Raw genomic sequence first — 27,002 nt, 5'->3', positions numbered from 1 at the left:
GACAAAAAATCTCCACGGATCACAGCTGGAGAAATGCAGAAGTTAGTTGCGTCTTGGGGTCAGAAAGTCTCCAAAACTACAATCTGAAGTCACCTACATCACCACAAGTTGTTTGGAAGGGTTTCAAGAAAAAAGTCTCTACTCTCATCCAAAAATAAACTCAAGCATCTTCAGTTTGCCAGACACTACTGGAACTTCAGATATTAGATAATGTGATCCATGTCCACTATTTAAAATAATTACTCACTAGGTAATCTTTGGCCCTTCCTTTACATTTGACGTCACCATAACTACCGACTGTGTCTATCGAGAAGTCGTCTGACAGCTCGCTGTCTGAAATCATCAAGCGGACCTAGGGAAAGAAAGAGAGATTGGTTTGAAATAGAATAGATCCGGAAAACTGCAGTGATCTCAGCGCATGACGTCAGTGCTCACACCTTGTTGTTCTGCAGAAAGTTGCGTGGTTTAAAAGAGAACAGCAGGGGCATGTCGTAATCTTTGGGATGCTTGCGATGGATGTCGTCGGCTTTATACTGCAGCAGCCTGCCCGTCTTGTTCACCATCCAATAAGGAGAATGGATGGCTACCACTACTTGGCCCACTTCCTTCTTCACGTGAACAGCAATATCGAGCTCGGTCTTCGTGCCCTCGCCGTCTACGTCCTCATCTAAATGGCGCGAGTGGAACGTAACGAAACCGATCTCGTCGTGGTCGGAGCGGAGGTGGTACAGGGCCTCCCAGTCCTGTTGCAGGTAGCCGAGGAGTTTCAGCTCCAGACTCGAGTGGTCCATGATGGCCGTGTGAAGCTGGGACGAGTGGCCTTCCTTCAGCATTGTGGGGGTGGGGCTTCCGCTGACCTTTCAGTCAAAAAAAAAAGAAAAAAAAACAAACAAAAAAACCAACAGGTTGTCTTTTTATAATTTGTTAGGATTTTACCAGTTGTACCGCATATCCAAGGTTTTCCTATACTTCAGTAAAACTAATAGGGCCTTTTCACTGTCCAGTCACTTTGATTGACTACTTCTAGTCTTTCCATAAATAAGCCAACCTGACCTGTGAGCAAAACCAAACAAATCAGCATAAATGATACAACTGCAAATACGAAAAGGTAACTCCCTAGCTCAAACGGCACCGCACGACACAGATTCCTAGCCTTCAGTTTTAGCGAGACGACAGATACCATTAAGCTGTAGGTGATCGGGTAGGGCAGAAGGTTCCGGAGAAGCACGGTAGGCCACAGATGAAGGACGTATGGTTGGTCGAACTCCTCCTGAGTGCTGTCGGAAATCACGGTGTCCCGAACGGGAACCATGTTGACCTTGAACATTTGCGCAGAGTCGCCACGCCGACGGCACGTCTTCTCCACGCATTCGTCGAGTTTCTGACTGAGGTGTTCGTAGCTGAAGCTCTCGGAGTGCTCGTACTGCTCGTCTCCCTCGATTACGGGCTGCAGGGTGAGCTCCGATCTGCGAGGACATCGTAGCTATGAGTGCATCTGCACAACTTACTGTTTCTAAACTGACTAAAGAAACATTCGTATGTTGCATACATATATATAATATACACAAAAGTTTGTTCTACATGGGCGACATGAAGATGCTGATCGTTATTCTGAGTCTCCTATGCCTCGGTTTTTCAGAGGAAGGCCAATGGGATGCAGAGCTGTTATGTAGTAACACTCGGGGTGAGTGGAGTTAATATCTGCGCTATTTTTATATACAAACAAACTGGGTGGTGTAATGCAGCCTGATATGAGGCAGAGTTATTGTTAGCAGCCCGAACGTAATTATTTTCCTATAACTTCGCGTCCCAATGGTCTTTTATACCTCTTGCAGCACAGCAACAGGCCAAGCATTATATATTTTTTATTTTATTAAAAGAATGATCTGCTTACAGTTACATTTAATGTTATGGAACGCTCATGAAACAATTATCACTGTTTAAATAGACGTTCCCCTCACCAGCCTCCCTTTTTCTCTCTTAAAGTTAATGAGACGACGAAAAAAAAATAAAAACCCAGCTTGTCATGTTACTGAGAAACTGCATATCGCAAACTCCTCGATACTGAATACTTTTCCTGTATCGAAAATTTAACGGAACAGCTTTACCTCTGACTGTTATCAAGTTCTGGACTCTAAATGCTAAATAAACATCTGATTACAGAATCAGATTCTCCTTATCCACAAAAAAACCTGTCGACGAGGAGTGTCCGCCATACAAGTCCCTGTCTAAGGAGTTACTACAGAAACGATTAGCGTATTATAATATAAACCGTGCTGTTATGGAAAATGAATGGTCCTTCTGACCAATCAGAATCTGTATTCTGCTCTGTGGTATATACTGAATAATGATATGATACGTCACATGAATGTTTTTGGGACAAGATGACATTTTAGTCAATTCTAACTTAAAAAAAAATCTTTGCAGAATACATAAAATTTATATATGAGGCTAGAATAATAATAGTTCTCTGCCATTGAATATGTAATATGCACTTTTCCTGTGCTCACAACATTTCCACTCTAAAGCTGATGTGTGTGCGCGTGTTATACCTGTAGGAGCCGAGAGGGACGCAGAACTCCTCAGTAGGTGAAGAGATGCCCAGACACGTGGATCCCTCGAACACCCGGAATGGCAGCGAAAAGTGATTAATGATCTAGACACAGGAGAAAAGTTCACCGTCGTACACTGGTTATTATTAACTAACGAAGAACTAAACACATCTGCCAATCAAGCGGTCTATAAACACTTGAAAAATAATCTACAGTTTGCTACATGATATACTTTTTTCACATTTAAACAATACTTTAATAATTGTGTTTTAATGTACTGTATGTACAACGAGATACGTGTCTGGTGTTTAAAGTGGCAGATACCAGGAAAGGTGACCGGATCTTGACAAACTTGTTGCCCTCGTTGGAGTAAATCTGGCAGATGAAGAAGCGCGTGACCCCAGACTCCAGGTGCATGACGTTGTACATGCCACGGCCCACTTTGATTAGCGGGATGACGCTGGCGGAGGTGTGGCCGACAGGGGCTGAAAGCATCCAAACAGGACATTTGTGCACTTGACCAGATTTGCTAGTGCACAGACCAGCTACCAGTTATGATTTCTTTACTTTTTAGCACTATAGCAATTATATATAACTTGTTACACCACAGCACTATGGAATTCTCAATTCTGATTGGCCAGAAGGTGTTGAGATATATAATATAAATAAAATGTGTGTGTTTTGACATGAGATATTTTGACATGCTCCGACATTTGTTCTTATTTCAGTTACTTATAGCATGTTATTGGAAATATTATAAATATATATTATTTATATATTATATAAATATATTTTATATATATAGAAATATATATTCAGCATAAATTCTGCTACAATAATACGTGAGCAGCATGTACATATATGTTTGTATTTTTGAGGAAATCAAGTTAGGGAAAAAAAAAAAAAATCCAAGGACACTGAGATAGGGCCATAAAACACGTACTAAATATATTTCCCAAGACTTTTGAATACTGATTATGTGTCTAGATCAGCACTAAGGGGCTTAGACATAAATCCTGTACCTATCGTTAGTTGCACATTACATAAGCATAGAATCTTTGTTTTGGATTCGATTTGGTTCATTTAAAAAGCAGACATTTCAAGGTTTCTAGAGGCCTAGTTCTCATGTCTGTGTGATAATTATACGCCGCGTTTCGGTTCGTTTTTGTGACGTGCTCCAGATCAAAGTTCACAGAGACGGACGCAGAGGAAAGTGCATCTTGTTTGTTTTCTGTATTTTACGTAAGCACGGTATTTTGTTCCTTTATTGTAACACTTTTCAATTCTTTTCAGTTTGACCATAAACGACAGAGTATTTTAACTCGGGGTAGGGGGGGTTGGGGGGGACCTAAGTGATCCCGCCTGCGCCTCTGTGGACTCGTAAGGGTAAAGTGCTCTGAGACGGGAACGTCTTCAACTCTTCAACAGAGAGTACAAGATGGAGGCTGGTGAGGGACCGACTGTTTAGAACTGCAATAACAATACGTTAAAGTAACGGACATGTTTCGTAGATGTTCCACAACATTAAATGTAACTATAAACGGATAAAACGAACAATATGTAATGTATTCAATCGATGCGTTAAAAAATTTAAATCGTTCGCAAACTGCTGTGGTTTAACAGGAATAAAAACACGTCAGGACGTGGTATTATAGGAAAATAATTGACTTCAGATTGGTCACGGTAACTCCGCTTACCGCTGTCCAGCATTTCGTCATTGATTAGTTTCCTATAGCAGCACAACCAGTCATGTTTTACTCCTTAATTTCAGCTGATTTAGTTGCACTGAGTAACATGTAAAACATGCGATCTTACTAGGCTGGATGTAGTTTTCGCTGCTTAGGCTGGTCATCGCTGAGAACTGATCGGTGTCTGCAGCAGTGAGGGTGTAGTCCATGTTTAAGCTCTCTCCGTCCTGCAGCTCCACCATGCGGTCTTTACACTTCTTCCCGATAGGCTTAAACACTTCGCTGTACAGAACAGCCACTGGTAAACCTAACTGATTCTTCACCACGAATGGAGCCTGGTCCTTTTGGAAACACTCCGCCGTCTGCTTCGCAGCTTCCGCAAATGCCTGGGATAAGATGGTCACATGGAAAAAGTAAGTACACCCCAACATTTATCACCCCTTCATATCCATAAAATGAGAATCAGGTGTTCAAGATCAGGTGCCAGTGATTAGAACCTGCTTAGGGAGTGCACGTGGAACCGGTCTTATTTATACCCCTCTCATATCTAGTGTCTGGTGTTCCCTTTGCTATTGAGGCGTGTGGTGTCATCATGCAAAGATCTAAAGAGTTCTATAAGGCCTTCAAAAAAAAGCTTGTGGATGCCTACGAGTCTGGCAAGGGATTTAAAAGATCTCCAAATTATTTGAAATACATGATTCCACTGTAAGGAAAACCATCTACAAATGGCGCAGACATTTGCTTGTCCAAATACGTCAAAAAAAAAAAAGCCAACAATTTCCATAGGCTGTACTTATTTGTTTGCACGACTGTATATTATACTGACCAAAATATGCCGAGCTAACGGGTGAAAACGTTTTCGTACCGTTCCTAAATTACTGAGCATGTTCAGTCCGCATTTGGAGAGAGTAATATTCAGCTGGTCTTTGCTATTGATGCCGATTACGGTTTTGTAATCTGGCACGGTGTAGTCCACCTCGTCGGAAATACCGGACCGCTTCACTGGCTTTTTCTTCATCTGTGTTTAAGGAAGAACATTATTTAAACAAACAGCATTCAGATACATTTTGCTTGGATCAATACTGTAGTTTTTCCTTTTCTTTTTAAAGCTTAAGAAGAACATTTATTAGCATGTGCCTTTAGTTCCAGTGTCCAGGGTCTGAAACCATCTTTAGCTTCGTCTTCAAGTGGCTCCAAAAGTGGCTCCCATACTCCCAAAATCTCGTTATAATAATTAACCTAAAACATACGCACATAATCACACATTTAAAGCTATAATCATATGAAAACATTAGTTTCTAAATTCCTTCAAAGAACATCTACCAACTTGAACTCGGACAAACCTCCATGTCGAGGTGGCACTGCAGGTTGATTAGAGTGCTCCAGTTCTTCACGTCTCCATGAAAAGAGGATTTGGCAAGCAGCATGGGGACGGTGCGATGACCCACACCTGCCTCTAGAGTAAGGCAAATGGAGATAATCTTAAGCTGTAGTGACTCGCCCTGGGGGACGAGCGGGGCCACGGACTTTGCGTCTTCTTCTCCTTCCTCTTCCAGGAACCAGAGTTTGAGGTCCCGCCAGTCCCTGCGCTCCCACAAGTCAGGAGGCACCGGGCTCTCCAACTCCTCAGGGGTCTCGGCTGCAGGGGTCAGCGCTGACTGGATAGTGATGACTGTGTTTATAATGATGGGTGACACCTAAGAGAGAGAAAAAAAAAAAAAGTCAGATTTGATGGAGGTAAGATGAAGGTTAAAAGAACTTCCTGAAGGACGCGATGTTCACCTTTAGGGTGAGGGAGTTGATGGAGAGCTCTATTTTTTGAGGCTGAGTAGGCGACTGCGTTTGTTTGAAGAACACCTGGCACGGCTGCAGCACCGTGGTGACGTTGCTCTCGTCTGTGCCACGCACAAACGGGCATGCTACCACCTTCAGGTCAGTTATGCCGGCTGTCATGAGCTGACCGGCAGAGTCGTTCTTCATCGTCAGCTCGCACTGCGTGGTCATGACGAGGGCGGGGGCGTCGGCGCGGCTCAGATCGGCCACGAACACGATCTCGGGGTTCTTCACCATCACGTTCATTTCCGTCTTTGCCAACGCAGACTGAGCAGGAGCTGCTGTAAAACGAAACCAAAAACAAACACAAATGTATTCAATATACTAAAAATTATTCTTAGCAAACTAGTAATATTTATTAAAGGATTATTAGCAAAAAAAATAAAAAATCACTCGAATCTTTGGTGGAGGTGGATGCTGGTTTGCTGCTCTTGGGATGGCTGGAGAAGCCCTGATCCATGGCTTTCAGAAAGACATCAGCCACCGTGAGCAGGAACTCCATGCTGGCGCAGAGGTAAAGATCCTGAACTACAGTGTCGAGGCTGGTCCCATCCCGGCCCTGGCGATAGTTCACCTCCACCATGACGTTCTTCTCAGCACCCTTTCGCATTGCCATCATCCTGACTCACACACACACACGTTAAGACTTGCATTCGGATTAAGGTCGACATAGCGTTTGCAATGTGCAGATTTATTTATTTATTCATTCATGACCTCTGACCTGGACGTGATCATGTTGACCCTCTTCCTCTTATCGTCCAGCAGGCATTCGGCGAGTTTGACAGAAGCCTTCATGGAGCCGTCTGAAAACGTATGCACTGCGGTGGAGATGGTGCCCAGGGTGAACTCCGCCAGCTTCAGCTGTTCGTCATGAGAGTCCAGCAACGCAGTCTGAACACAAACACACACGGGTAGGTTTCCGTATTATTTTCATATTTAACTTCGCAAGAAAGCATGTTGTATTTCTAGAAATTTGAACGGTCTTGACGTCGATTAAAAACAAAAAAACAAAAAACCAACCTGGTATCTGCCAGAGCATCTTATGGCTATACTGTAGATGTTACACCTATCGTTTCAGTGCTGGCTACGACACGTGGAACAATTCCTAGAGAATAGTAGTTACTGTAGTACCTCGCTTCCACTTGAGCTGTAGAGAACCAGGGTCATTGAATCGAACTTGAAGTGGAGTTTAAGTGTGCTTTTCAGTTTGGCAGTCTTCTGTCCCTCCACCACTGCTGCTGTTACCACTGTGGTCCCTGCTGATCAGTTCAAAATCAGTTCAAAATCAGGATTTTAAAATGCTAAGACTTTACTTGTGATTGATTTACATACAAAAAGAGAAACGTATTCAGTTCTGTGGTTTATAAAGTAAAAAAAAAAAATAAAAAAATGAAATTTCACCCTGTGATGGGTTTTCCCTGACTACCACACATTTACTGCAACAAATCGTGGGTGTGTGTGTGTGAGAGAGAGAGAGAGTGTGTGTATGTGTACCTCCAGATCCTTGGGAATCTTTGTTAGACATAGTCTCTGCCTTATCAGAACTTTTAGGAGCAGGAACTGCGTCCGAAGTCTCAGACAGGTTCTCATTCAGAGTCCTCAAAACCACAGTTAGGTCCTCCTGACTCAGTATCAGCTAGAGTGTTAGCGTGCACACACACACACACACACAAAATTTTAGACGGGTAATTAAATTCTCACAAATACAACACGATGGCTTTCTGGATAAACAATCCAAGTTGCGAATTTAACTTATGCGAAAAAATATTTGTAATATCGCATAAAACATTTGCAGATAAAAGCGCCTTTTCCCATCCAGTGCATTCAAAAGAATTACTCGTCGCTTCCGGGGGAAACCGCCGCATCCTGCTCTCCACTGTTTTTACTTTTCTGAACCAGTTATCCAATCAAAACATTCGCAGAAGCAAAATCGGCTGAAATGTATCTATTTTTTGATGCGCCTCGAGGAATTTATTTTCCGTCGTAGTTTACGTGTGTGCTTTCTTATCGGATGAAATCCCCCCCCCCCGATATCCTAAAATTCGCATAAAAAAAAAAATGGATGGAAACATAGCTACTTACACTCATGGGCCTGAGGTGTGCGTTGATCTGGTTGTCAGGGATGCTGTGATACCAGGCGGCAGAGAGATTGCGCTTGATTGACAGGTCCATGTTTACAGGCTTCAGTAACTGAATCTCACTCTGGAACCTGCCATCCTTAAATGTGGTTCTAAGCACACATGCAAAAATCCCACGATTCATATTTAAAAGTACAAATTTGCTCTACACGAATTGAAAAAGTCAACGGAACACATGAACCAGCTGCACACCTGTACATCTTCAGCTCACTCAGAGCCACACTCATGATGTCCAGGATGGGAGGAATCTTGGTGTGTGTTCTCGAGGGCACGATTTCAAAGTAGTTCTTGACCGTCACCAAACCCAGGTCGGCCACGATGACGTTAGTGGAAACGGAGGATTGCGGGAGGAAAACGACAGGCGCTTTGATGTTCACGTTCAGTGAAACGCGAGTGCTTTTCTCGGCAAGCTCCAACACGCCCGTGGCCGCTTTCTCTGCCGCCTGCGCCGTGACCTCTGCTAGAGCATCCTTAGCTTCCTGGAAGTTGTTGATGAAGGCCTGGAGTGGGTGGGACCAGTGAGAGAGCGAGAGATATATATATGATGGGATCTACGTAAAATAAATCATGGGTTAGGTTCGACCAAAGTGAACGCGCTCACCAGTATTGAGGAGACGAACTTGTTGACGAAGATGACCTGGATACAGCCCACGGTCAGAGTGACGCTGGTGTCCACTATCTGCATGTCTGTGTAGGCGTCTCCGTCTGTAGCGTCCACGTAGTTCACCATGTGGAAACCAAACACGTCCTTATCCGCTACAGATACTGCCTACAGGAGACCGTTACAGTGAGTCGTTACCATTTTTCTACTAGATCTACACCTTTCGAAACGTAGAACTTATGCCTCAGGCTTATGGGTATATGAAGATACACTACCGGTCAAACGTTTAGACACATTCTTTATTTATTTTCCCTGACACATTTTAGAATAATAATAAAAAGTCAGCAAAACTCTGGAATAACACAAGTAAAACTATGGGAATCAAAATAATTGAGTATTTTAGCATCTTCAAAGTCGACGCCCTTTTTGCCTAGAATTTCCAGAAATGTATTCTTGGTGTTTTCTCGATCGATTTCTTGAGGAATTTCCCTGAGATGCTTTTTAAACAGTATTAAAGGAGTTCCCGTCTATACTGGACACTTATCGGCTGCTTTTCGGAATATTTCGCTCCGAGTCATTCATTTAAAAAAATATTACTTTGTAAATAAACTGTTAGTTTTCTAATGAAAGAAATGAATACGTCGGCACAATTATATTTTTGTCTACAACACCAATTTCACACATTTAATCGTACACCTTCAGATCAAGAGGTTTCTAAGGTCATGAGAAACATTTCAGTCGAGTGTCTCCAGCCCACAGCATTCGACTCGGCTAGCTGCGTCATACGACATTAAACGGCGTTCACCCGTATTTAATGTGTAACACAATGTAACGCTGTAAATAATTCTCGTGCGTATACACAGTGGATGGATCATGAGAGACATTTCCTAGGCAGAAGTTTGAATAAAGCGGACACTACCTTTTTGTACAGAGCATCTTTGTCGCAGTCCAATATGACAATATTCTTCAGGTTAGCTAGAATCTCAACGGATTTCTTTTTCATCTGTACTTCAGACACCAGACCTGGAAAAAGAGAGAGAGAGAGAGAGAGAGAGAGAGATAGAGAGAGGGTTTATTCCCTTAATCTCTGTATGTCCTAACTATGTAGGAAAACCAGAAAAAAATCCCTGAATATTCCTGACAATTTGAGCTGCTTTTAATAAAAGCTATGAGCTTCTTTTTTTTTTTTTTCCAAAGCTGAAACCATACAATTCATTTCATCCTTGCTGAGATTATGGTTCAGATTAGAATAATGCTCAGGTTAGGTAGTTACATATGATACACATGTATAATCCAATGTCCTGAAATGTGTGTGTTTTGTTACCTTCTATACTGATCTCAGAGATTCTGGCTTTTTCTCCTCTGATGAAGACCTTCAGACAGGACAGATCTGCTCTGATGTGCAAATTCACCACATCCTCAAACTTTGACTTCTTTGTAGCTGCAGTGAGGAGGAGGAGGAACAAAGAGATGTAAGATTAAGAAAAAACATAAAAACAACAACAACAACAACAACAACAAAAAAAAAAAGCCTGAGCATGTGGAGGATGTGGAGGATACATGTTTAATCATAATGGTGAGACCAACTAGTTCTCAATAATAAATCGGTTATTGAAAATGTAAAATTTTCATTGAAAATGAAAAAAATGATAGAGATCCAGTCTACGAGCAAGCGAGTAAAGCGAGTAACGTAATGCTAGAGCGTGGCTAATACAAGGAGTCACTACAGAGGACTCCTCTGATATTGAAATTACAGGATTTCTTGCTAATGGTGGACTCCTCCTCTTTCTTCTCCTCCTCGCTGTCTCCCTCTCCCTCGTCGTCTTGTCGGGGCGCAGGCGGCTCAACAGGCTCCTCCCCCTTCTTTGCAGGAGGGAGGAGGCTGTTCAGGAAGTTCATAGAGTTGAGGAGGGCCTCGGTGTGGAGGTGCACATCCAAGGAGGAGAAGTTTACCTGTGTTTTAAAACAAAGCAAAATGAAATAATAATAATAATAATAATAATAATAATAATAAAAACCAATGTAATAGTTTATATGGTGATTATTTTTCTGGGGAGACGTTGGTAAGGCTGCTCGATTATGAATAAAAATCATAATCACGATTCTTTAGGTCAATATTGAGATCATGATTAATCATTGACTTTGGTAACATCGTGCGTTTATTGAAATAATAATTTAAAAAAAAACAACTTATTATTGTATTTTTAACAGTGGATTTCTTTGAATATAATCCAACTGAAAAAAAAAATATGTAAAACAAAATTAAATAAATTTGTTTAATTAAATAAATCAAATGAAGCTAGAGTCACGTGACGTTTCAGCCAATCGCATCGCCGGAAATGAACTTTAAACATCCTTAGCCAATGAAAGTCTGTCTCCTGGTTTAGATCAGCCTGTAGTTTCAGTGTGAGCTCTAGAAAGGAAATGAGCCTATGCAGACCAGCTGTCATGACGCTAGAGGAAATGAGCTTTCCAATGATACCAAACGTTATTTCCTTTTGTTCCACATCGGACTCCTTGAAACTAAATTGTTTCCAAACGGCTGAAACGGTTTTATCTTTCTTGTCGACCAAAGGCTCTCTTTCTGTCATCTTGGCTCGAGCTGAACTAAAAATGCCACAGCCTGGATGGGAGTGAGTTTGGCCTTTTAGGGAGGGACGAAAGCACATCGCTGTAAAGAAAAATGATTTGTACGTTCCTGTTACAGGTTCCTTTTTGTCTTCATCTGACAAAGGATACATTTTTCATGGATATAATATTTTTCCACTTCAGCGGGGACTATTGCTACAACTGGAAACATAGGTGGCAAACACGGACAAATGAAGTTATACAAACAGCGAAACCAGTGTGCTCATACTACACTGCTGTATAAAGGATTATTAAAGTGAACACATTCAGTACGTTTACGTGGATAACAATAATCCGATATTAACCCGATTTAAGACGATACTCTGATTAAGAAACTAGCATGTAAACAGCGATTATTGATGACCTTAATCCGACTAAAGTCATACTCGAAGTAAACACAAATCGATTTAAGACGTGTGGAGTATTCCTGTTTTAGTCGCATTATCGACGTGCGTTACAGACATGTACACACCTTAATCACACTATTAACGTCATGTGGGAGTTTTCACCGCATTTCACGACAGGACACGTACACACACGGCAGTGCTCAACCATTTTAAGCTAAACAAGAGAGCACGGCTGCGTCCGAAACCGCGTACTTACCTGCTATATAGTAGGAGAAATGCATGTGTTTAGGTAAGTACGCGGTTTGGGACGCAGCCCCCGGCTTCAAGCAGTCGTCTATTTGCACGTATAGCGTGACAAAAAATTAACTACACTTGAAGCTTTCATAAAATTAAAAATGAAGACACCCAAAACTGTATACGGTTCCATAACGAAGATGGACTGTATGTCGATACGTGAAATTCTGGAGGGACGTCGGACGGCGTGGCGTGGGGACGTAATGACGTGTGCCGTTAATCGATCTATGTTCTATAACATGTAAAACCTGAACATGAAAGGAGTATTCTAAAACAACTCATGTAAACACCTTAATCAGAATATTGTCTTATTCAGAATAAGGTCAAGAATTAGATTACTGCTGTTCATGTACACGTAGTCAGTGATAATGTATTAATGCAATGCATTTTAACAACACTATTTTTCACACTGCTGTTCTTTTACGGCTAATAAGCTTATCAGTATTACTTTGCATGAACTTTGAAGCTTACGATAGATCGGTGGCACGAGTGTTAGATGTAGCACGGAAGTCGATTTGCACGACGCTCCATCTGAGCCACATTTCAGCACAGCTTCCGATGTCTCAAGAAATATTTTGCTAGCTAGGCGTTCGGATTTACCTTGATGAGCTGCTCGGTGTTTTTATACACCGCTTTAAAATCCGGAGCGTTCTTGTCCGCCTGAACGGAAATAAAACAGACAGAGCAAAATTAAGTGTGTGCACTTTACTCGCTTCTCCTAGACCACCAAACGCAGAAACAGAAAGCACTTACCTTAATGTACTCCAGCGTGAGCAGATCGTCCTCGGTGTTATCCAGAGTGGTGATGAGGTGAACCTTCTTGTCTTCTCCATCTTTAAAATACACACACAAAAAAAAGGACAAATGCTGGATTCCACCTGACAAATGGAACTTCCTGAAAAGGGTCATCATGACCATCGCGTTTGGGAGGACGTACCCATGTACTCTGAGCACTCCAGGCAGATTTCCCGCAGAAAAGTGTAGGAAGTCATATCAAACGTGCGCACTTTGAGCTCCGTGCCCAGACCCTCGATTTCCAGACGCAGAACGGGAACCTCCAGGTTTGCTGAAAGGCGGAACAGCTGGATGGACAACTGCAGAAAATAAAGAAGAGGAAAAACAGGAAGCAATTCCCCACTTGAAGACAATAACAGAGTTCTGCCAGTGGGAAGTAAGTTGGAATAGGGGCCATATTTATTATGGGGTAAATAATGCATGCATGAGGAATTAAAAAGCTTAATATTTATTTTCCAAAGAGAAAATAGGGTAAAGTACATACGAAATTAAATCCTTTGTAAAACTTTTGGAGGAACAACATAATTGTACGTAACGAATAAGAAATGTCGAGGGAGAAACGTGCCAAAGAATCATAACGTTTTAAGCAAGGTCGTTTTTCACACCGTGTTTATCTCGAAATTCAGCAGGAACTCGGTCATGTTCTTCTTGGGGTCACGCTTCACCATTGTTTTCCTTTTTACGGAGGTCGATTGCTCGAGGGAGCCAGAGTTGGCCTCAAAGAATGGCAGATCCTCAATTGGTGAGCTGGGTGCGTCAAAGAACAAATCCTCCTCCGATCCTGATAAACACACACACACACACACACACACGCACATGCACATGAATCACAGGTCGTTCATTGTACGCTAAAATACGCCACGCTCCGAACATCCTGTAGAGCTCCACTAAATCAGCTTTTAAAAATGATAAGGATATCGAACAACCATGAGGCCATACGCCAAACATCAGCGAGCATGTAAGGAAGAGAAGCAACCAAGAGGCCGAGAATAGCTCTGAAGAATCTGGAGAGATCCACAGCTCGGATCGATGGGAGAAGCTGGGGATAGAACTATAGCCAGGACGCCATGAAAAGCTGGGCTGTAAGGAAGAGTGGTGAGCCGTATAGAATCCCAAAAGACATGTCGGAGACTCAACAAACGGGAACAAACGTTTCTCTGGTCTGATATGATCAAAACTGAGCTTCTTGGCTTTGGTACAAAGCGATACACTTGGCAGAAACACAACTCTGCTGATCAACCTGAGAACACCATTCCCACTGTGAAGCATGGTGGCGTGAGCATCACACTGAGAGTTACCAATGGCCTTTTGCTTGCTGCTCTGTCTAATGTCTCTTTTTTAACTCAGGCAGAGTCATGGCTATGCCATATCCTTTCCATTTTTAATGGATTTAATGGCGGACCACAGGATGTTGAAAGTTGGGGATATATTTGTAAAACCAAACCCACAACTTGTTTGGTCTTCATGATGCTGTTTGTTTAGCTATGTTCCTCGACAAACTCCGGGGACTTCCCGGAACAGGTGTGCACACAGCTGGCGTCCATTCAACTAATGATGTGACTCCTGATTTCTAATCGAAATGTTTCACGCCAATAACTTTGCAAACTACGTTGACTTTTTCTCTCCACTTATATTATACATAGCACGTAATTGATCGCAATTCTTTTTTTTTAGAAGAAGCCTTAACTATTCTGTGTGCATACGTATGCGTGTCTAACCTGAGTCAAATATTATCGAGGAGCGCAGGTCAACCATGGCTGGTTTTCTGGGGGTCAGCTGAGGTGTGTCTCTTGGCTTGAGAACCTATAGACATACGAAAGAAAACACACTATTTCACACACACACGCATATGAATGGACTACATAAACCACACACACACACACACACACACACACTCACTTTTCATGCAGCAATAACATTAAAAGAAACACACTGCATTCTAACCGAAGGTGCAGTTAAACACGCGTACACACCTTGGGTGTAGTTTGTGGACCGGTAGTCCGAGGCGCGGGCCGACTCTCAGGCAGTGGAATGCTGTCGAGCAACTCCAGGATGCCGCGGACTTTGTCATCGGAGATGCGAAGAGAGAGCAGACGAAGCTCACCAAATATCTTAAACCTACCAGGCAGGAAAAATCCAGATCCACATTACATCGTTAAAGATTTTCAGGCATGAACGCTCACATGCACATTTATAAATACACTATAGCTTTAAATCTGTTGCTGTTGTTGTTTTTTACTGATACAAACCGCTGACACTGGAGACTCCTTCTCTAAATGTTAAATAAACATCTCTTTAGAGTAAGCTTCACCATATCAATGATTAAAAATATTTTGTCAAATAATACTAGGCTTAGATTATGTAGCTTATCCACCCTACATGTTCCTGTATATAAGTCGTTACTACAGAAATGATAACGTACTAGAATGAGTGCTTTAATATAAACCCTGCAGCTGGAACATCTGTCAGAGCTGCTCTTATAGAAAATTACTCGGCACATTCTGACCAATCCGAATCGCAAATATAAAAATCCATCGAAAGGACAGCACCCTTACTTTGGCATCCTTGAGTCAGTGACCACCATGGCTCTGCTGAAAACCACTTTCATGTCGACGGGCTCCAGAATGTGGAGGGAAGACTGTCTCAGCTTCCGAGCCTTCTCCCAGTCCCCGTCTGAAAACAAGCCGGCCACTGTGTTTTTTAAATGGTGTGTATAAGCGTGTGAGGTAAGGAGGACAGAGGATGGAGTTCGTACCTGGTTTCGAATACAACAACTGCAGGCTGGTGAGTTGGACATCGAAGCTGTCGTAGGCTCGAGACATGATGTCCTCGATGGTGTTCTTTCCCACTGAGAGCTGTGGCAAATTGGCTCTGCTCTGACTCGACATCTGCATGGGAGGAATTTGATCAAAATATTCCAGGTATTTTGCTGCTACTCTTCATTTTTAAAGAAGTATTTTCCAATATCCCATTTCCCCAAGTTATTTTCCGGATCTCGTAAGTAAAAGCAAATGACACAAATGTAATTTTGAGATTCTTTAACCAGCCCCATATTACAGTTCTGAATCCTAATAAATTTCACGTTGAAATCTATAAAATCACGATTTATGTGCTTAAACGCTCTTCGCTGATCGTGTTGCCAACTCAAGAATTTCGACTGAACCTAAAATGGAAAGGTGTAAAGCAATAAAGAGAAGAGGAAAAAAAAAATCTCTAGAATGTGGAAGAAAGTTACCTGAAAGTGTCCCAGATCCAGAATGATAAGGTTGTGCTTGGGGTCATAGAAGCCCAGTTGGGGCACGATCACATAGGAGGCCATCAGGTTGATCTTCAGGTCAAGAACTTTCTGTGTCTCGATGATGTACATGAGTCCTACGTTAACAAAATATTTTTCTAAATGTTGCGTTGGTTATTGTACCAAGCGTAACAAATTCAGTCTAGGATACACGCCCCCAGGCAAAAATGATGGAATCACCACACTTAGAGGATGCTCACCTGGCTTTTTCACTTTGTACCAAATAAACAAAGCTATAAACAGATATGACACGAAACAGTTTTTGTTTAATAGCTAAATGGTCTGGAATCGTGAAACATACCTCAAACAAATTACAGTAAATTGTTTTAATTAATGGCATATTTTTTTATGGCGTATGTTTTCCTTTGATAACCTTCCCATTTTATTTATACTTGCGCCCAATGTTAGACATAGCTGCCTGGGTACAACTTTTTTATAATCCTTTCCATTGTTTCAATTGACAACTCTCTTGTTAGGGCCTCGTTTCCTTTCAAAAAGCCCAAGGTTAAGGTGTGTAAGCACTTTCTTAACTGCAGACTCATTCGCATTTTTAGACTTGTGCTGGTATTTGTTTTAGAAATGCAAATTACAAGGCGATTCCATCATTTTTTCACCATCGTTTCACGAAGCCAGAACGTTCAGCTATTAAACCAAAATAGTTTCGTGTCATATCTGTGCTTTGTGTAATTGCTACAAAGTGAAAAAGCCAGGTGAACATCCTCCAAGTGTGGTGATACAATCATTTTTACCAGGGGTTGTAAAACACACACACACACACACACACACACACACACACACACCGGTTGAGGTTCTGTCTCTGAATTGCTCCAGCTTCATGCGGGTGGCGTTAGTCAGTTCGTCCAGCTGCAGGTCATCTGGAGGCATGAAGAACCCTGACACGTTATTCACCGTCATCTACAGAGAGAACACACATATAAAGAACTGATTTTTTTTTATTTTTTTTATTCAAATTGAAAAATTAGGGTCTTCTCTGCCACACTCACTGCGTCGTAGATGATCTCCAGTGGCTGCGATTCCACGTGCAGTCTCTGATCTGCCTTGGCGTCCAGTGGGTTGGTCTCGAACATTAGGCTGAGCAGAGGCTTGTCTTCCTCCACCACACGTCGAGGAGAAAGCAGCGTGGGAGCGACGCTGTTCCTCGAGACACCGGTTACCTCAAACGACGACAACTGAGCTGTGATCCTGATTAGAAAAACGACAAGGGGTCATCTATAAAAGGCACGCGATATGATATACGATAACTGGTTCAAGTAAATACTATTGCAAACTTTTACAGTGGAACATTTCGGATTTACTATACACTGTAGTGTCGTTATTACCGTAGAACAAATGGGAATGAGAGAAAAGGACACTTAAGAGAAAAGGTAAGAAGAGAAAAGATTACTTTATAGCCTGAGCGGACGGTCTCTGCGTCAGCGTGGCTCTCAGGTCGATGACGGACAGTTTGATAATCTCTGGCTTTTCTTTGCTCTCTTTGATCGACACGGACATGCTCACCAACTGGAACCGAACCTTCACGTCCTCAAACTGCAAAACATAACGCACCATTACATCAGAGTGCTTGTGTGTGAACAGTTCTGCTAAATTTAGGCTAATATTACGCTAAGATTATCCAGCAATCAAGTTACTAATATGTCTGAAACGCATTAAAATGAGCTCGTATTCTGACTGAATGGACAGAAAGTGCTCACGTCTTTCGGCAGGTTAGGATTGACGGCCGTTTCGCTGTATCCGATGGCAGTGCAGAGTTTGGCTTTCTCTTCTGGAGTCATCAGTGTGTCGAAACCTAACGGTGACGCAAGAACGACATGAAACACCGAGACGTTACATTACACAGGTTTCAAATTTACCCTGTGATGTGAAATGAGTATATTTGAAGTGATTAGTGTTCAGTACCTCCAGGTTTGACCTCTTTGGTCTGAGCAGAGCTGTCTCCGGACCAGTTCCACATCCAGCCGAACCAGCCCTGCGACTGCTCCTCCTCCATCTTTAACCCTGGTCGGTAGATGCGAAGGCCAGCTTTAGATGCCTGGAGAGCCAGAGGTGGACCGTTACAACGTTAGAACTGCAGCTTTCGTAACCATCATTCACAGACTGTTTTTTTTTTTGTGCGCAGTATATAAAATTTGAAAGAAAGCGCATGTGTAAAATAAAACCGTACACCACCTCCATCTCGGCTTGTTGTCTCGCGAGCGTGATGTTAAAAATATCCAGGCATTTCTCTGTCTCCTAGAAATGAGATTTAACAGAAGAAGCATAACACGTTATGAGAGGAATAAAAACATTATAAAAATCCTTATAGTTCAACAGCATGTCGTTCTAGCTCCAAGGAATCGAATTTCCCTTTAAGCCGCAATATATGCTTAAGTCAGAGCAACAAAAAACGAATATAGCTCAGTAATAGAAGTCGTTCACTCAAAATGTGTGTTAAAGCACATCTGTACAAATCTCACACTGTGGTGTAGGACACAGTGTCTCCTTCCTAATGTCGTTTATAAACACGAACAAAGCTTTACTGTGTATCTGAATGCTGTAATATTATCGGAGCAGCCAACTGAATCCTTTGCTTTTGTCCTCAGTGCAGTTTGGCAAGACAAGAAGAGGTAGGTTATAAACTTTTTGAACAATTCATGTTATGAAGATTTGGGAATGTATTTACAGAGACCTTGTTAGCTACTTCCGCCTTGTAGCTTCAGTGCAAGAAATTAAACATATCAAAGGTGACTTGAGTACAATTGGAGCGAGTGGGAAATTGTGTAAGTTTGTTTGTGCTCCAAACCTCGAGCTGAATCATCAACGTTTTTGCTTTGTAATACCGTTTTATAACATCCTCCTTTCCACATTTGACCAACATGCTGCTAATCATGACAGCACGCCACCCCATCAACACTTCCCACAACCTCACAACCACACACCCTTCCCTGCAACTTCCCTGCTCCTGAACACACACTAATCACAAAGCAAAACGAATAAAATAAATAAATAAATAAATAACACCGTAAGAAAGCACTTTTCCAATATTTACCTCCAGTTTCTTTAGCAGGGTCTCTGCAGGCTTCTTGTTGGTGATCTTGGTCTTATAAAGCTCTTTGCACTGCTTTACTTGTTGTCGGTGCCGTTTGATGCGTTTCCAAGACCACATGTGCAGGGAGGGTTTTACGTTCACCTCCAAGATGCCCGTGATGACGTAACGCCACCTGGTAAACAGGTAAATAAAAGAAAGAAGAAGAAGAAGAAGAAAAAACACACACACAAAGTTCCTGACTATCAGACATCATAAATGACAAAACTAGATAATAAAAAGAAACTGAACTACCCAATATTACACATTTTTTCACCCTTCACATCATAATGAGAATAACAAATGATGCAACTCTACAGTGACAGCGTGGCTACCGAGACCAATCCACTCTTTTAAACTAGAGCTGGAACTCAAGTCTATATAATTCTGATCACAGAAAAGATTTCGGTAATCACTCGGCTATATCGGTTGATATTTTTTCACCCTCAATTTTCCACAACGTGGCTTCGCAACTGTTTAAATCAGCAGAATGCTAGTGAATAAAACCGCTAGCTGATCCTAGTAGAGGAAGCCAAAATAATCATCGTGCAAGAGACTGCTGTTTGTTTTTTTTTTTGCTTATTGATATTAGGTGTATATACACATTTTAGGTGTATATCAGCACCTACTGCTCAGATGTCCTAAGGGACAGTCAGTCGGTCAATGCATGTAAAAGTTGTACTGGAAGAGCTCTTACCACTGGTACGCGTTGGTGTGGACAGGCACATCTGGGCGATACTTCCTGTACGGAAGATTGCGTGACATCATATCCACGGAGCCCAAAAGCTCCAGAATGCTGACGTACTGCAGAGGAACAAAGAGCAGACGCCGTTCGAAGCTCATGTTTTATTTGTGCAACACAAGCTTTCATTCAACTACACAGAACGTTTAGCGCACCTGTGGTCTGCTCAGCTCCACAGCCACTTCAGGCAGGTTGACGACCAGATCCACCTTCGGCGAGGAGAAGTCCACGTCCGAGCGAGGGTTCATGCGAAGCTTAGCGTTGGCCGATATTGGACGGAAAACTAGAAACAGAAAGCAGGAAGAAGTCGTGACAGGTCTGATAACTGCATCCAGATGCTCAAAGACAAAATACAGCAGAAGTGAAAGCAGTCACTCACTAAACTGATAGTCATGAGGGATGGAGTTCTGGACAGCCATGTTGTGCTGCAGGCATCGCTACAAAATGTGAGAGAGAAAGAGAGAGAGAGAGAGAGAAAATAGGGTTAATTTTTATCATTTCCTCCTTGGGTAATTTTCCATATAGGAGATTATAAAAATTCTCTCTTACCAGGGCTTCACTAGCAGAGTGGATGGAGTAGAGCTCTGAGTTAACGTTCCAATATGCGAAGAGATTATCCAGACGGACAAGCTGAATATAACGTAACACAAATAAGACATAATTAATACATTTGATGACCTTAACTGTACCACGTGCTGTTGAATTCTCAAATCTGATTGGCCAGAAAGTAGTGCTTAATTTCTGATTTTAATTTAGTTCCACCTGTAAGGAAAAAAAAATCCCATCACGTTTATATTAATGTGTTCTAATACATTATAGCTTCTAGGGACTTGTATGCTGGACACGCCATTAATAATAAATGAACAAAGAAAACAAAATGAAATATATTCGTTGATATGGTGAAGCTTTTCTGTAAGGAGACATTTATTTAATATTGATAGAAGGAGTCTTCAGTGTTGTAAAACATTTTGACACTGGAGACTCCTTCCATCAATATTAAATAAATGTCTCCTTACAGAAAATCTTCAAAAGAATGTCTTCAGGACAAAGGAATGTGGACTAGTTGATAACATCGATAATAATCGATTATGAAAATCATTGTCAACGAATCTCATTATGGATTAGCTGATCTGTGTGCGGTGCGTTTACTCATTACTTCTGTTCCGAAAACACACTTCGGAGAGTAAATACTAAAGTTGTGTCCCAAATCACGTACTATACACTTACACTATGCACTATCATCTAGTGCAGTGTTACCGCGGACCCCTAGTGGTCAGTGGTGTAATTGCAGGGGGTCCATAGTAAAGTTTTAAAAATATTTAAATTATTATTTTTTTTTTGTTAAATACATCAAAATATATATCATCTCAAATGGAAGACATTAGTTTTTTACTAACCTGAAAGTTTGCCCCCCTTAAAAATTGTGGTGTACGAGAAATAAAACACTTCCGGTAAATAATCGACCTCGGGGTGGTAACGAGAACTCCGCTTATCTCATTGTTGCAGGTTTTCCTATGAAAGCACCCTCATGTGTATAATGAAGTGGCCACACTCTTTTTCCCCCACTCTGCTTTATACACTCTATCAGACAGTCATAAACCAGCATATTGACTAAATCTCAAAATGTCCAATGACGTTTATCTGTCTTTCAACAACATGACATGACATGTTTCCACAGTCCACATGAACTGAATATGAACACGTGATCGCACAAGAGAGAGGCCTAGAAATCATTTACTACACATCAATAACCATAAACTGGCCCTTCCAAATTAAGCGAAAGTCAAATGAGACAAGCAGGCAGTCTAGAGAGTGTGTATAGATGATTTGCTAACATCAAAAACCATAAACCGTTGACATATTGCCGAGGATCAGTTGATAGGCTGGTGGATGACGGTCACCTGACACCCTAACATCCAAATAAAGATCGTAAAAATGACTATTAACTTAAAACCTGTGTAGAAGCTATGTCTAACTGACTGATCCTTAATTCTAAGTAAATGAAATATTTGGATTTTACCTGAATTTACAAGCCTTGTAAAGGTCACATGACCACGGTGAATGGACGGTATGGCATATTTCTCGTCTAACTTTGAAATATGAACGATACGTGAGTTACGAATGAGAATGTGGAACCACTGCAGTGTAGCTGCATCGTATTTGAGCTCTCATCGAATAGGTTTACCTTGAAAAACAGCTTGGCTTTCTCATCCAACAGGCAGGGTTTCCAGTTCGCATCTGCTGTCTGTGAATGGAGAACCAGAATTTATGAAAATAAACCTCCACCTACCTCAAATAGTTTCATTGTCACTTCGCTCTTGGATAAACGTATAATAATCGAATTATCCCTGGTTAGACTATAGATTTCATTTACAACATGACACCCTTAGTTACATACGGTACAGTGCTTCAATATTTTTTTTTTATACTGAACTGTTCTTCACTTGCAGCCTGAAAACAAAAACAAACAAAAGATTAGAATTTGTTCCTGGAGTAGTATGTACCTGAAGGCTGAGGTTTTGGAGAGACACTCCGAATGAGAGAGGTGAATTCGGATTGGTGATCTGTGTTAAAAAAAAATAAAATTTTTAAATTGTATGTTGAACAATAAAGATCAGAAAATAAAATATAAAATGGTCTTAGTCAAATCCAGTACTTACGCTATCTTCATAGCGAATGTGAATATTGGAAATTTTCACTTGCAGGTTTTTAATCACCTGCGTGACCAGTTTCTCCACGAAGGTGTCCTGCTTTTCCGTCTTCGGATTTTCTGCACGAAGACACTCGCGATATAAATACGTTTCAAACGTAAGCGACTGTGTGGAATTTCGAAAGGTTGTCATCCTTATCCTAACCTTGTTCTGCTGCTTTTATTTTGGTTTCCTCGATCCGCTGAAGCTCCCTCTGCCGAGCCTCCTGCAGCTGCTTCTCTTCCTTTTCTGCATCGTACTTTATACCTGATGTGTACACACACACACACACACACACACACACTTAGACCATTTTCCAAAGTGTCAAAACCCTGGGCTTAAATTCATTCAGGATATTTGTGGGTCACTTCGAGTAGAACAGAACTCGTTTAAGCTGATCAGGCTTATTTCAGCAAATTTGACTATTTTCAAATAAAGAAATGTATAATGAAATTGCTACACCAGTATAATGTACTTTAACTATTGTTCTCAGGCACAAATTTAGTTCTATAAAATACTTGTAATTATGAAATAACATAATGTTTTATTATTATAATTATTCTCAATTAAAGTAGTTTTTTTTTTTAATCTATGGTTATAAATATTTTATACAGTTCTTGCCACAAGCGTTGGCGATGGTAAGTGAAAACTTCAGAAATGTGAAATCCTCAAATGAAATGTAATACTCTTTGGTGTTAAATTACATTTAACACCAATTAGTGGCATTTAAAAGTAAAGCTAAAAGTATCACAGAAGTGAGAATAAAAAAACCAAAAACACTATATGGTCAAAAGTATGTGGACGCCTGACCATCACACCCATATGTGCTTGTTGAACATCCCATTCCAGAGTTATTCTCCCTCTGTGCTGTTATAATAACCTCCACTCTTCTGGGAAGGCCTTTCACTAGATTTTGGAGCGTGGCTGTGGGGATCTGTGCTCGTTCAGCCACAAGAGCATTAGGCATTACAGGTCAGGCACTGATGTTGGGTGAGGAGGTCTGGGGTGCAGTCGGTGTTCCAGTTCATCCAAAAGGTGTTCAGTGGGGTTGAGGTCACGGCTCTGTGCAGGAAACTCGAGTTCTTCCACTCAAACCTGGGCAAACCATGTCTTCATGGAGCTTTGGAGACATTCTACATACAGTGCTGTGAAAAAGTATTTGCCCCATCCTGATTTCCCATACTAAACAGTTTTAGCTCTTCAAACAAAATACTGTAACCAAACACTTTTGATAACTGGAGATCAGTCTCTCACTTACTTCTAGGACTAGGACTCACTCCTATGCTTTGCATCATTGTCTTGCTGCATTGTTGCGCTTGAGTTTCAACTTACGGACTGAAGACCGGACATTCTCCTTTATTGATGCAAGAGAGGTCTGTAGGTCGTTTGATGTTGTCCTTGGCTCTTTTGTGACTTCCTGGATGAGTTGTTGCTGTGCTCTCGGAGGAATTTTGGAAGGTCGGACACTTCTGGGCAGGTTCACTACAGTGCCGAGTTTTTCCATTTGGAGATAATGACTCTGACTGTGGTTCTTTGGAGTCCCAGAGCCTTTGAAATTGCTTTGTAACCCTTCCCAGACTGAGGTATTTCAATCACCTTCTTCCTCATCATTTCTGGATATTTGGTATAGTATGTTACTATGTAAGACCTTTTAATCAACTGCTGTTGAAAAAGTTCTATTTAAGTGTTGATGTGACTGAACAGGGTTTGCAGTAATCAGGCCTAATTATGTCTAGTCCAGCTCAACCCCATTATGAATGCACTTTCATAGATATGGGGAATTAGTAACTACAGTAACTACAAATACATTTTCACACAGGCCCAATTGGTATTGGAGAACTTTTTTGCTTCAATAAATAGCATTACATAATTTAAAAACAGTATTTTGTGTTTACTCAGGTCGCCTTTGTTTTATCTTAGATTTTGTATTAATTTCTGAAACAATTTAGTATGAGATATACACAAAAACAGAAGAAATACTTTTTCACAGCAGTGTAAGTGTGTGCTTCCAACTTTGTGGCATCAGTTTAGGGAAGAACAACATATGGGTGTCCACATACTTTTAAGGAGAATTGTTTATGCATATTTATTGAATATATACACATTTTATATGCTTAACATATTTACAAAATTATGCAATATATTTGATTTATTTACTTAAAATATATATATAATTTTAGATATAAAGTAAGGCTTACAGAGACCCTGTTAAAAGATGTGCTCAAAGTTCAAGCAAGAGATTGCTATCGAATCCTTGCTACTGATTGGTTGCTAAACCATTTCAGTCGAATATAAAGAACAGGCATAACATAAGGAAAGGTCACACGGGCGTTTCGGTAAATGAATTTCCAGCTCTCACAGAGTAAAAGACTGGATATGGGAAATGTTACATATGATAAATGGGAGTGATTAAAACAGCTCTTACTGGCAGTGGGGACGATGAGCAAGTAGACCTCGTCGAGTGTCGCCTCCACTGACTGCGTATACAAATTCTTCCATGGGATCTTCAGTTCCAGGCGGCCTGATGGACACGAACGTTACAAAACATTTCAGGTAAATATGAACCAGAAAAATTCTGCTTTACACAAGTGTGTTCATTGTTTAAACCCACATTATTCACACGTAGACAGACAGACAGACAAATGCTGTGTTTTGCAGTTTCCCTGTAACATTACAACGTTAAATGTAACTATAAACGGATAAAAACGCAATGTGTCATTCTTTAAAGTCGCCACGAACTCAAAATCGGACTTTTGTGTCTTTTAGTATGAATACGTCTATGAGCGTGTGCGCTCCAAAACAATGACGCAATTCGCATCTAGAAGATATATACGTTCAAAATCTACACTCTCTCTACCACCAATACGGAGCGACAGTTTTGATGACATCATTCTGCACTTCAGTTTCTCGTCAGCTTTTCAGTCCGATCAAATGCTCTCTAGAATCTGAAGTGTCCCGCTGCCGACATTATAAAAATCCATGGTACTAACCGTCAAATACGGCTTCCCCCGGGCTGTGAGGTCAGCTACACGCTACCGGCTATTTAAAAAGTGGGAGGAGCCACTTCATATATGTCACTTCCGCCCTGATTTCCTGTTTCAGAGGAAATTACGTCAACACATCGAATAACGCTGCACGTTTCAAGGCACTTCACGTGGACTTTAACCAAAAAATAATAATAATTAATTTGTAATCATTGGCAAATTGCTGTGGTCGAAGAGGAATAAAACACTTTTGGCGGTACTGTTACTGGAAGACAATCGACTGCATGTCGGACCGCATCACACCACCCTGTTTTGCACACCCGGTCGTGTTCTATTACTTACTAGTATAACAGTCTGTACCTTGAGGAAAAATTGTAACCAGTTTAACCAGAACAACCATCATACCTTACACTATTAGTTGAGTCATATGCTTATAAGAAAGATTTTGCGTGAGACAGACTTTGCCATTACTTGCTAGCGTCATAACCCTATAGTATAGGATTGTCACTAGCAAGTGACAAGTCTCTCACGCAGCTTATAGTTTGTCTCTTGTGGGTGTTTCGTAAATGCTACTGTTGCTGTTTGGAGGAATAAACTGTTCAGTGTTTGTTTAATTCTTCGTGTAGTGCATGCTCAGCTTCATACAAGCTTCCCCAGCAGATTAGCAAACCATGTTACTAGTACTAGCTAGCTACTCTCACCAGAGGCACCCATGATCGTCGCTGCTTCCTTCCAAGCTTCTTAGTAATGCCTCTATAACATTACTCATTTAATGACAGTGCTCGAGAGCCGCAGGTGTTTATGAGCTTATAGTGAATCCGACTCACCTATATGCCCCGCCTTGACTTTAAAAGGAATGTCCAGCTGACTCTGATATGCAAAGAAAGAGGTGGTTAAATGAAGCATTTACATTGATTTGAATCGAAATGCATTTCAGCGGGGCGGCACTGATCGGACACGCCCAAACGTAGGCTGTGAAGACAACTTTGCTGTTCTAACCTTACGGACACTTACCAGAGCATTTTCCTTTATTTCCAGATTCCGCAGAACCGCATCACCTACGAGAGACAGAAACAAGAGGTGCAAGAGGTGACAATACAGTGCAGACATTTCATCATGTCATCACAGAAATGTATCGCCAGCCTTAACACAGTACACAGTATAAATCCCATTCACATCAATGTGTAAAAAAAGCCTCCGGTGTTTTCTACATTATTAATAAGCGTATTTATTGCAGGGAGACTTAGTTATAGAGGCGGGCAGTCAAAACAAATATAAGTGATGTACGCTGTGGCAAAGATAAACTAACTGCAAACGTTTCCTCTTCTTTGCG

At 41.3% G+C, this 27,002-nt stretch overlaps 1 protein-coding gene across 5 annotated transcripts in view; it reads right to left on the bottom strand.

Moving 5' to 3' along the window:
- vps13a (vacuolar protein sorting 13 homolog A) overlaps positions 1 to 27,002 on the bottom strand; it is a 47,860-nt gene that overhangs the window by 17,168 nt on the left and 3,690 nt on the right. For 2 of the 5 annotated variants that reach the window (XM_053624429.1, XM_053624430.1), the window contains exons 2-48: positions 26,684 to 26,727; positions 26,497 to 26,539; positions 25,111 to 25,206; positions 22,851 to 22,952; positions 22,656 to 22,765; positions 22,500 to 22,559; positions 22,181 to 22,240; positions 20,545 to 20,625; positions 20,375 to 20,432; positions 20,151 to 20,278; positions 19,951 to 20,057; positions 19,218 to 19,389; positions 18,359 to 18,421; positions 18,089 to 18,221; positions 17,884 to 17,978; positions 17,577 to 17,719; positions 17,176 to 17,374; positions 16,972 to 17,086; positions 16,112 to 16,248; positions 15,632 to 15,764; positions 15,432 to 15,549; positions 14,850 to 14,994; positions 14,595 to 14,679; positions 13,482 to 13,657; positions 13,019 to 13,175; positions 12,835 to 12,914; positions 12,682 to 12,741; positions 10,567 to 10,765; positions 10,137 to 10,253; positions 9,732 to 9,835; positions 8,813 to 8,980; positions 8,404 to 8,711; positions 8,156 to 8,303; positions 7,568 to 7,709; positions 7,205 to 7,329; positions 6,795 to 6,964; positions 6,467 to 6,693; positions 6,023 to 6,354; positions 5,584 to 5,937; positions 5,378 to 5,479; positions 5,106 to 5,258; positions 4,368 to 4,626; positions 2,877 to 3,037; positions 2,553 to 2,656; positions 1,181 to 1,466; positions 438 to 857; positions 248 to 352 (exon numbers count right to left, since the gene is read on the bottom strand). In XM_053624429.1, coding sequence (XP_053480404.1) covers positions 248 to 352; positions 438 to 857; positions 1,181 to 1,466; positions 2,553 to 2,656; positions 2,877 to 3,037; positions 4,368 to 4,626; positions 5,106 to 5,258; positions 5,378 to 5,479; positions 5,584 to 5,937; positions 6,023 to 6,354; positions 6,467 to 6,693; positions 6,795 to 6,964; positions 7,205 to 7,329; positions 7,568 to 7,709; positions 8,156 to 8,303; positions 8,404 to 8,711; positions 8,813 to 8,980; positions 9,732 to 9,835; positions 10,137 to 10,253; positions 10,567 to 10,765; positions 12,682 to 12,741; positions 12,835 to 12,914; positions 13,019 to 13,175; positions 13,482 to 13,657; positions 14,595 to 14,679; positions 14,850 to 14,994; positions 15,432 to 15,549; positions 15,632 to 15,764; positions 16,112 to 16,248; positions 16,972 to 17,086; positions 17,176 to 17,374; positions 17,577 to 17,719; positions 17,884 to 17,978; positions 18,089 to 18,221; positions 18,359 to 18,421; positions 19,218 to 19,389; positions 19,951 to 20,057; positions 20,151 to 20,278; positions 20,375 to 20,432; positions 20,545 to 20,625; positions 22,181 to 22,240; positions 22,500 to 22,559; positions 22,656 to 22,765; positions 22,851 to 22,952; positions 25,111 to 25,206; positions 26,497 to 26,539; positions 26,684 to 26,727 — 6,884 coding nt within the window. Of the gene's footprint in view, positions 1 to 247; positions 353 to 437; positions 858 to 1,180; positions 1,467 to 2,552; positions 2,657 to 2,876; positions 3,038 to 4,367; positions 4,627 to 5,105; positions 5,259 to 5,377; positions 5,480 to 5,583; positions 5,938 to 6,022; positions 6,355 to 6,466; positions 6,694 to 6,794; positions 6,965 to 7,204; positions 7,333 to 7,567; positions 7,710 to 8,155; positions 8,304 to 8,403; positions 8,712 to 8,812; positions 8,981 to 9,731; positions 9,836 to 10,136; positions 10,254 to 10,566; positions 10,766 to 12,681; positions 12,742 to 12,834; positions 12,915 to 13,018; positions 13,176 to 13,481; positions 13,658 to 14,594; positions 14,680 to 14,849; positions 14,995 to 15,431; positions 15,550 to 15,631; positions 15,765 to 16,111; positions 16,249 to 16,971; positions 17,087 to 17,175; positions 17,375 to 17,576; positions 17,720 to 17,883; positions 17,979 to 18,088; positions 18,222 to 18,358; positions 18,422 to 19,217; positions 19,390 to 19,950; positions 20,058 to 20,150; positions 20,279 to 20,374; positions 20,433 to 20,544; positions 20,626 to 22,180; positions 22,241 to 22,499; positions 22,560 to 22,655; positions 22,766 to 22,850; positions 22,953 to 25,110; positions 25,207 to 26,496; positions 26,540 to 26,683; positions 26,728 to 27,002 lie in introns of all 5 variants that reach the window. The other 3 variants (XM_053624431.1, XM_053624428.1, XM_053624432.1) reach the window with 3 other exon arrangements.

The sequence above is a fragment of the Ictalurus furcatus genome, chromosome 5, assembly GCF_023375685.1.
Source record: "Ictalurus furcatus strain D&B chromosome 5, Billie_1.0, whole genome shotgun sequence".
Taxonomy (NCBI): Eukaryota; Metazoa; Chordata; class Actinopteri; order Siluriformes; family Ictaluridae; genus Ictalurus; species Ictalurus furcatus.
The sequence above is the reverse complement of the archived record's forward strand: the minus strand, read 5'-3'. Positions and strand labels throughout refer to the sequence as shown.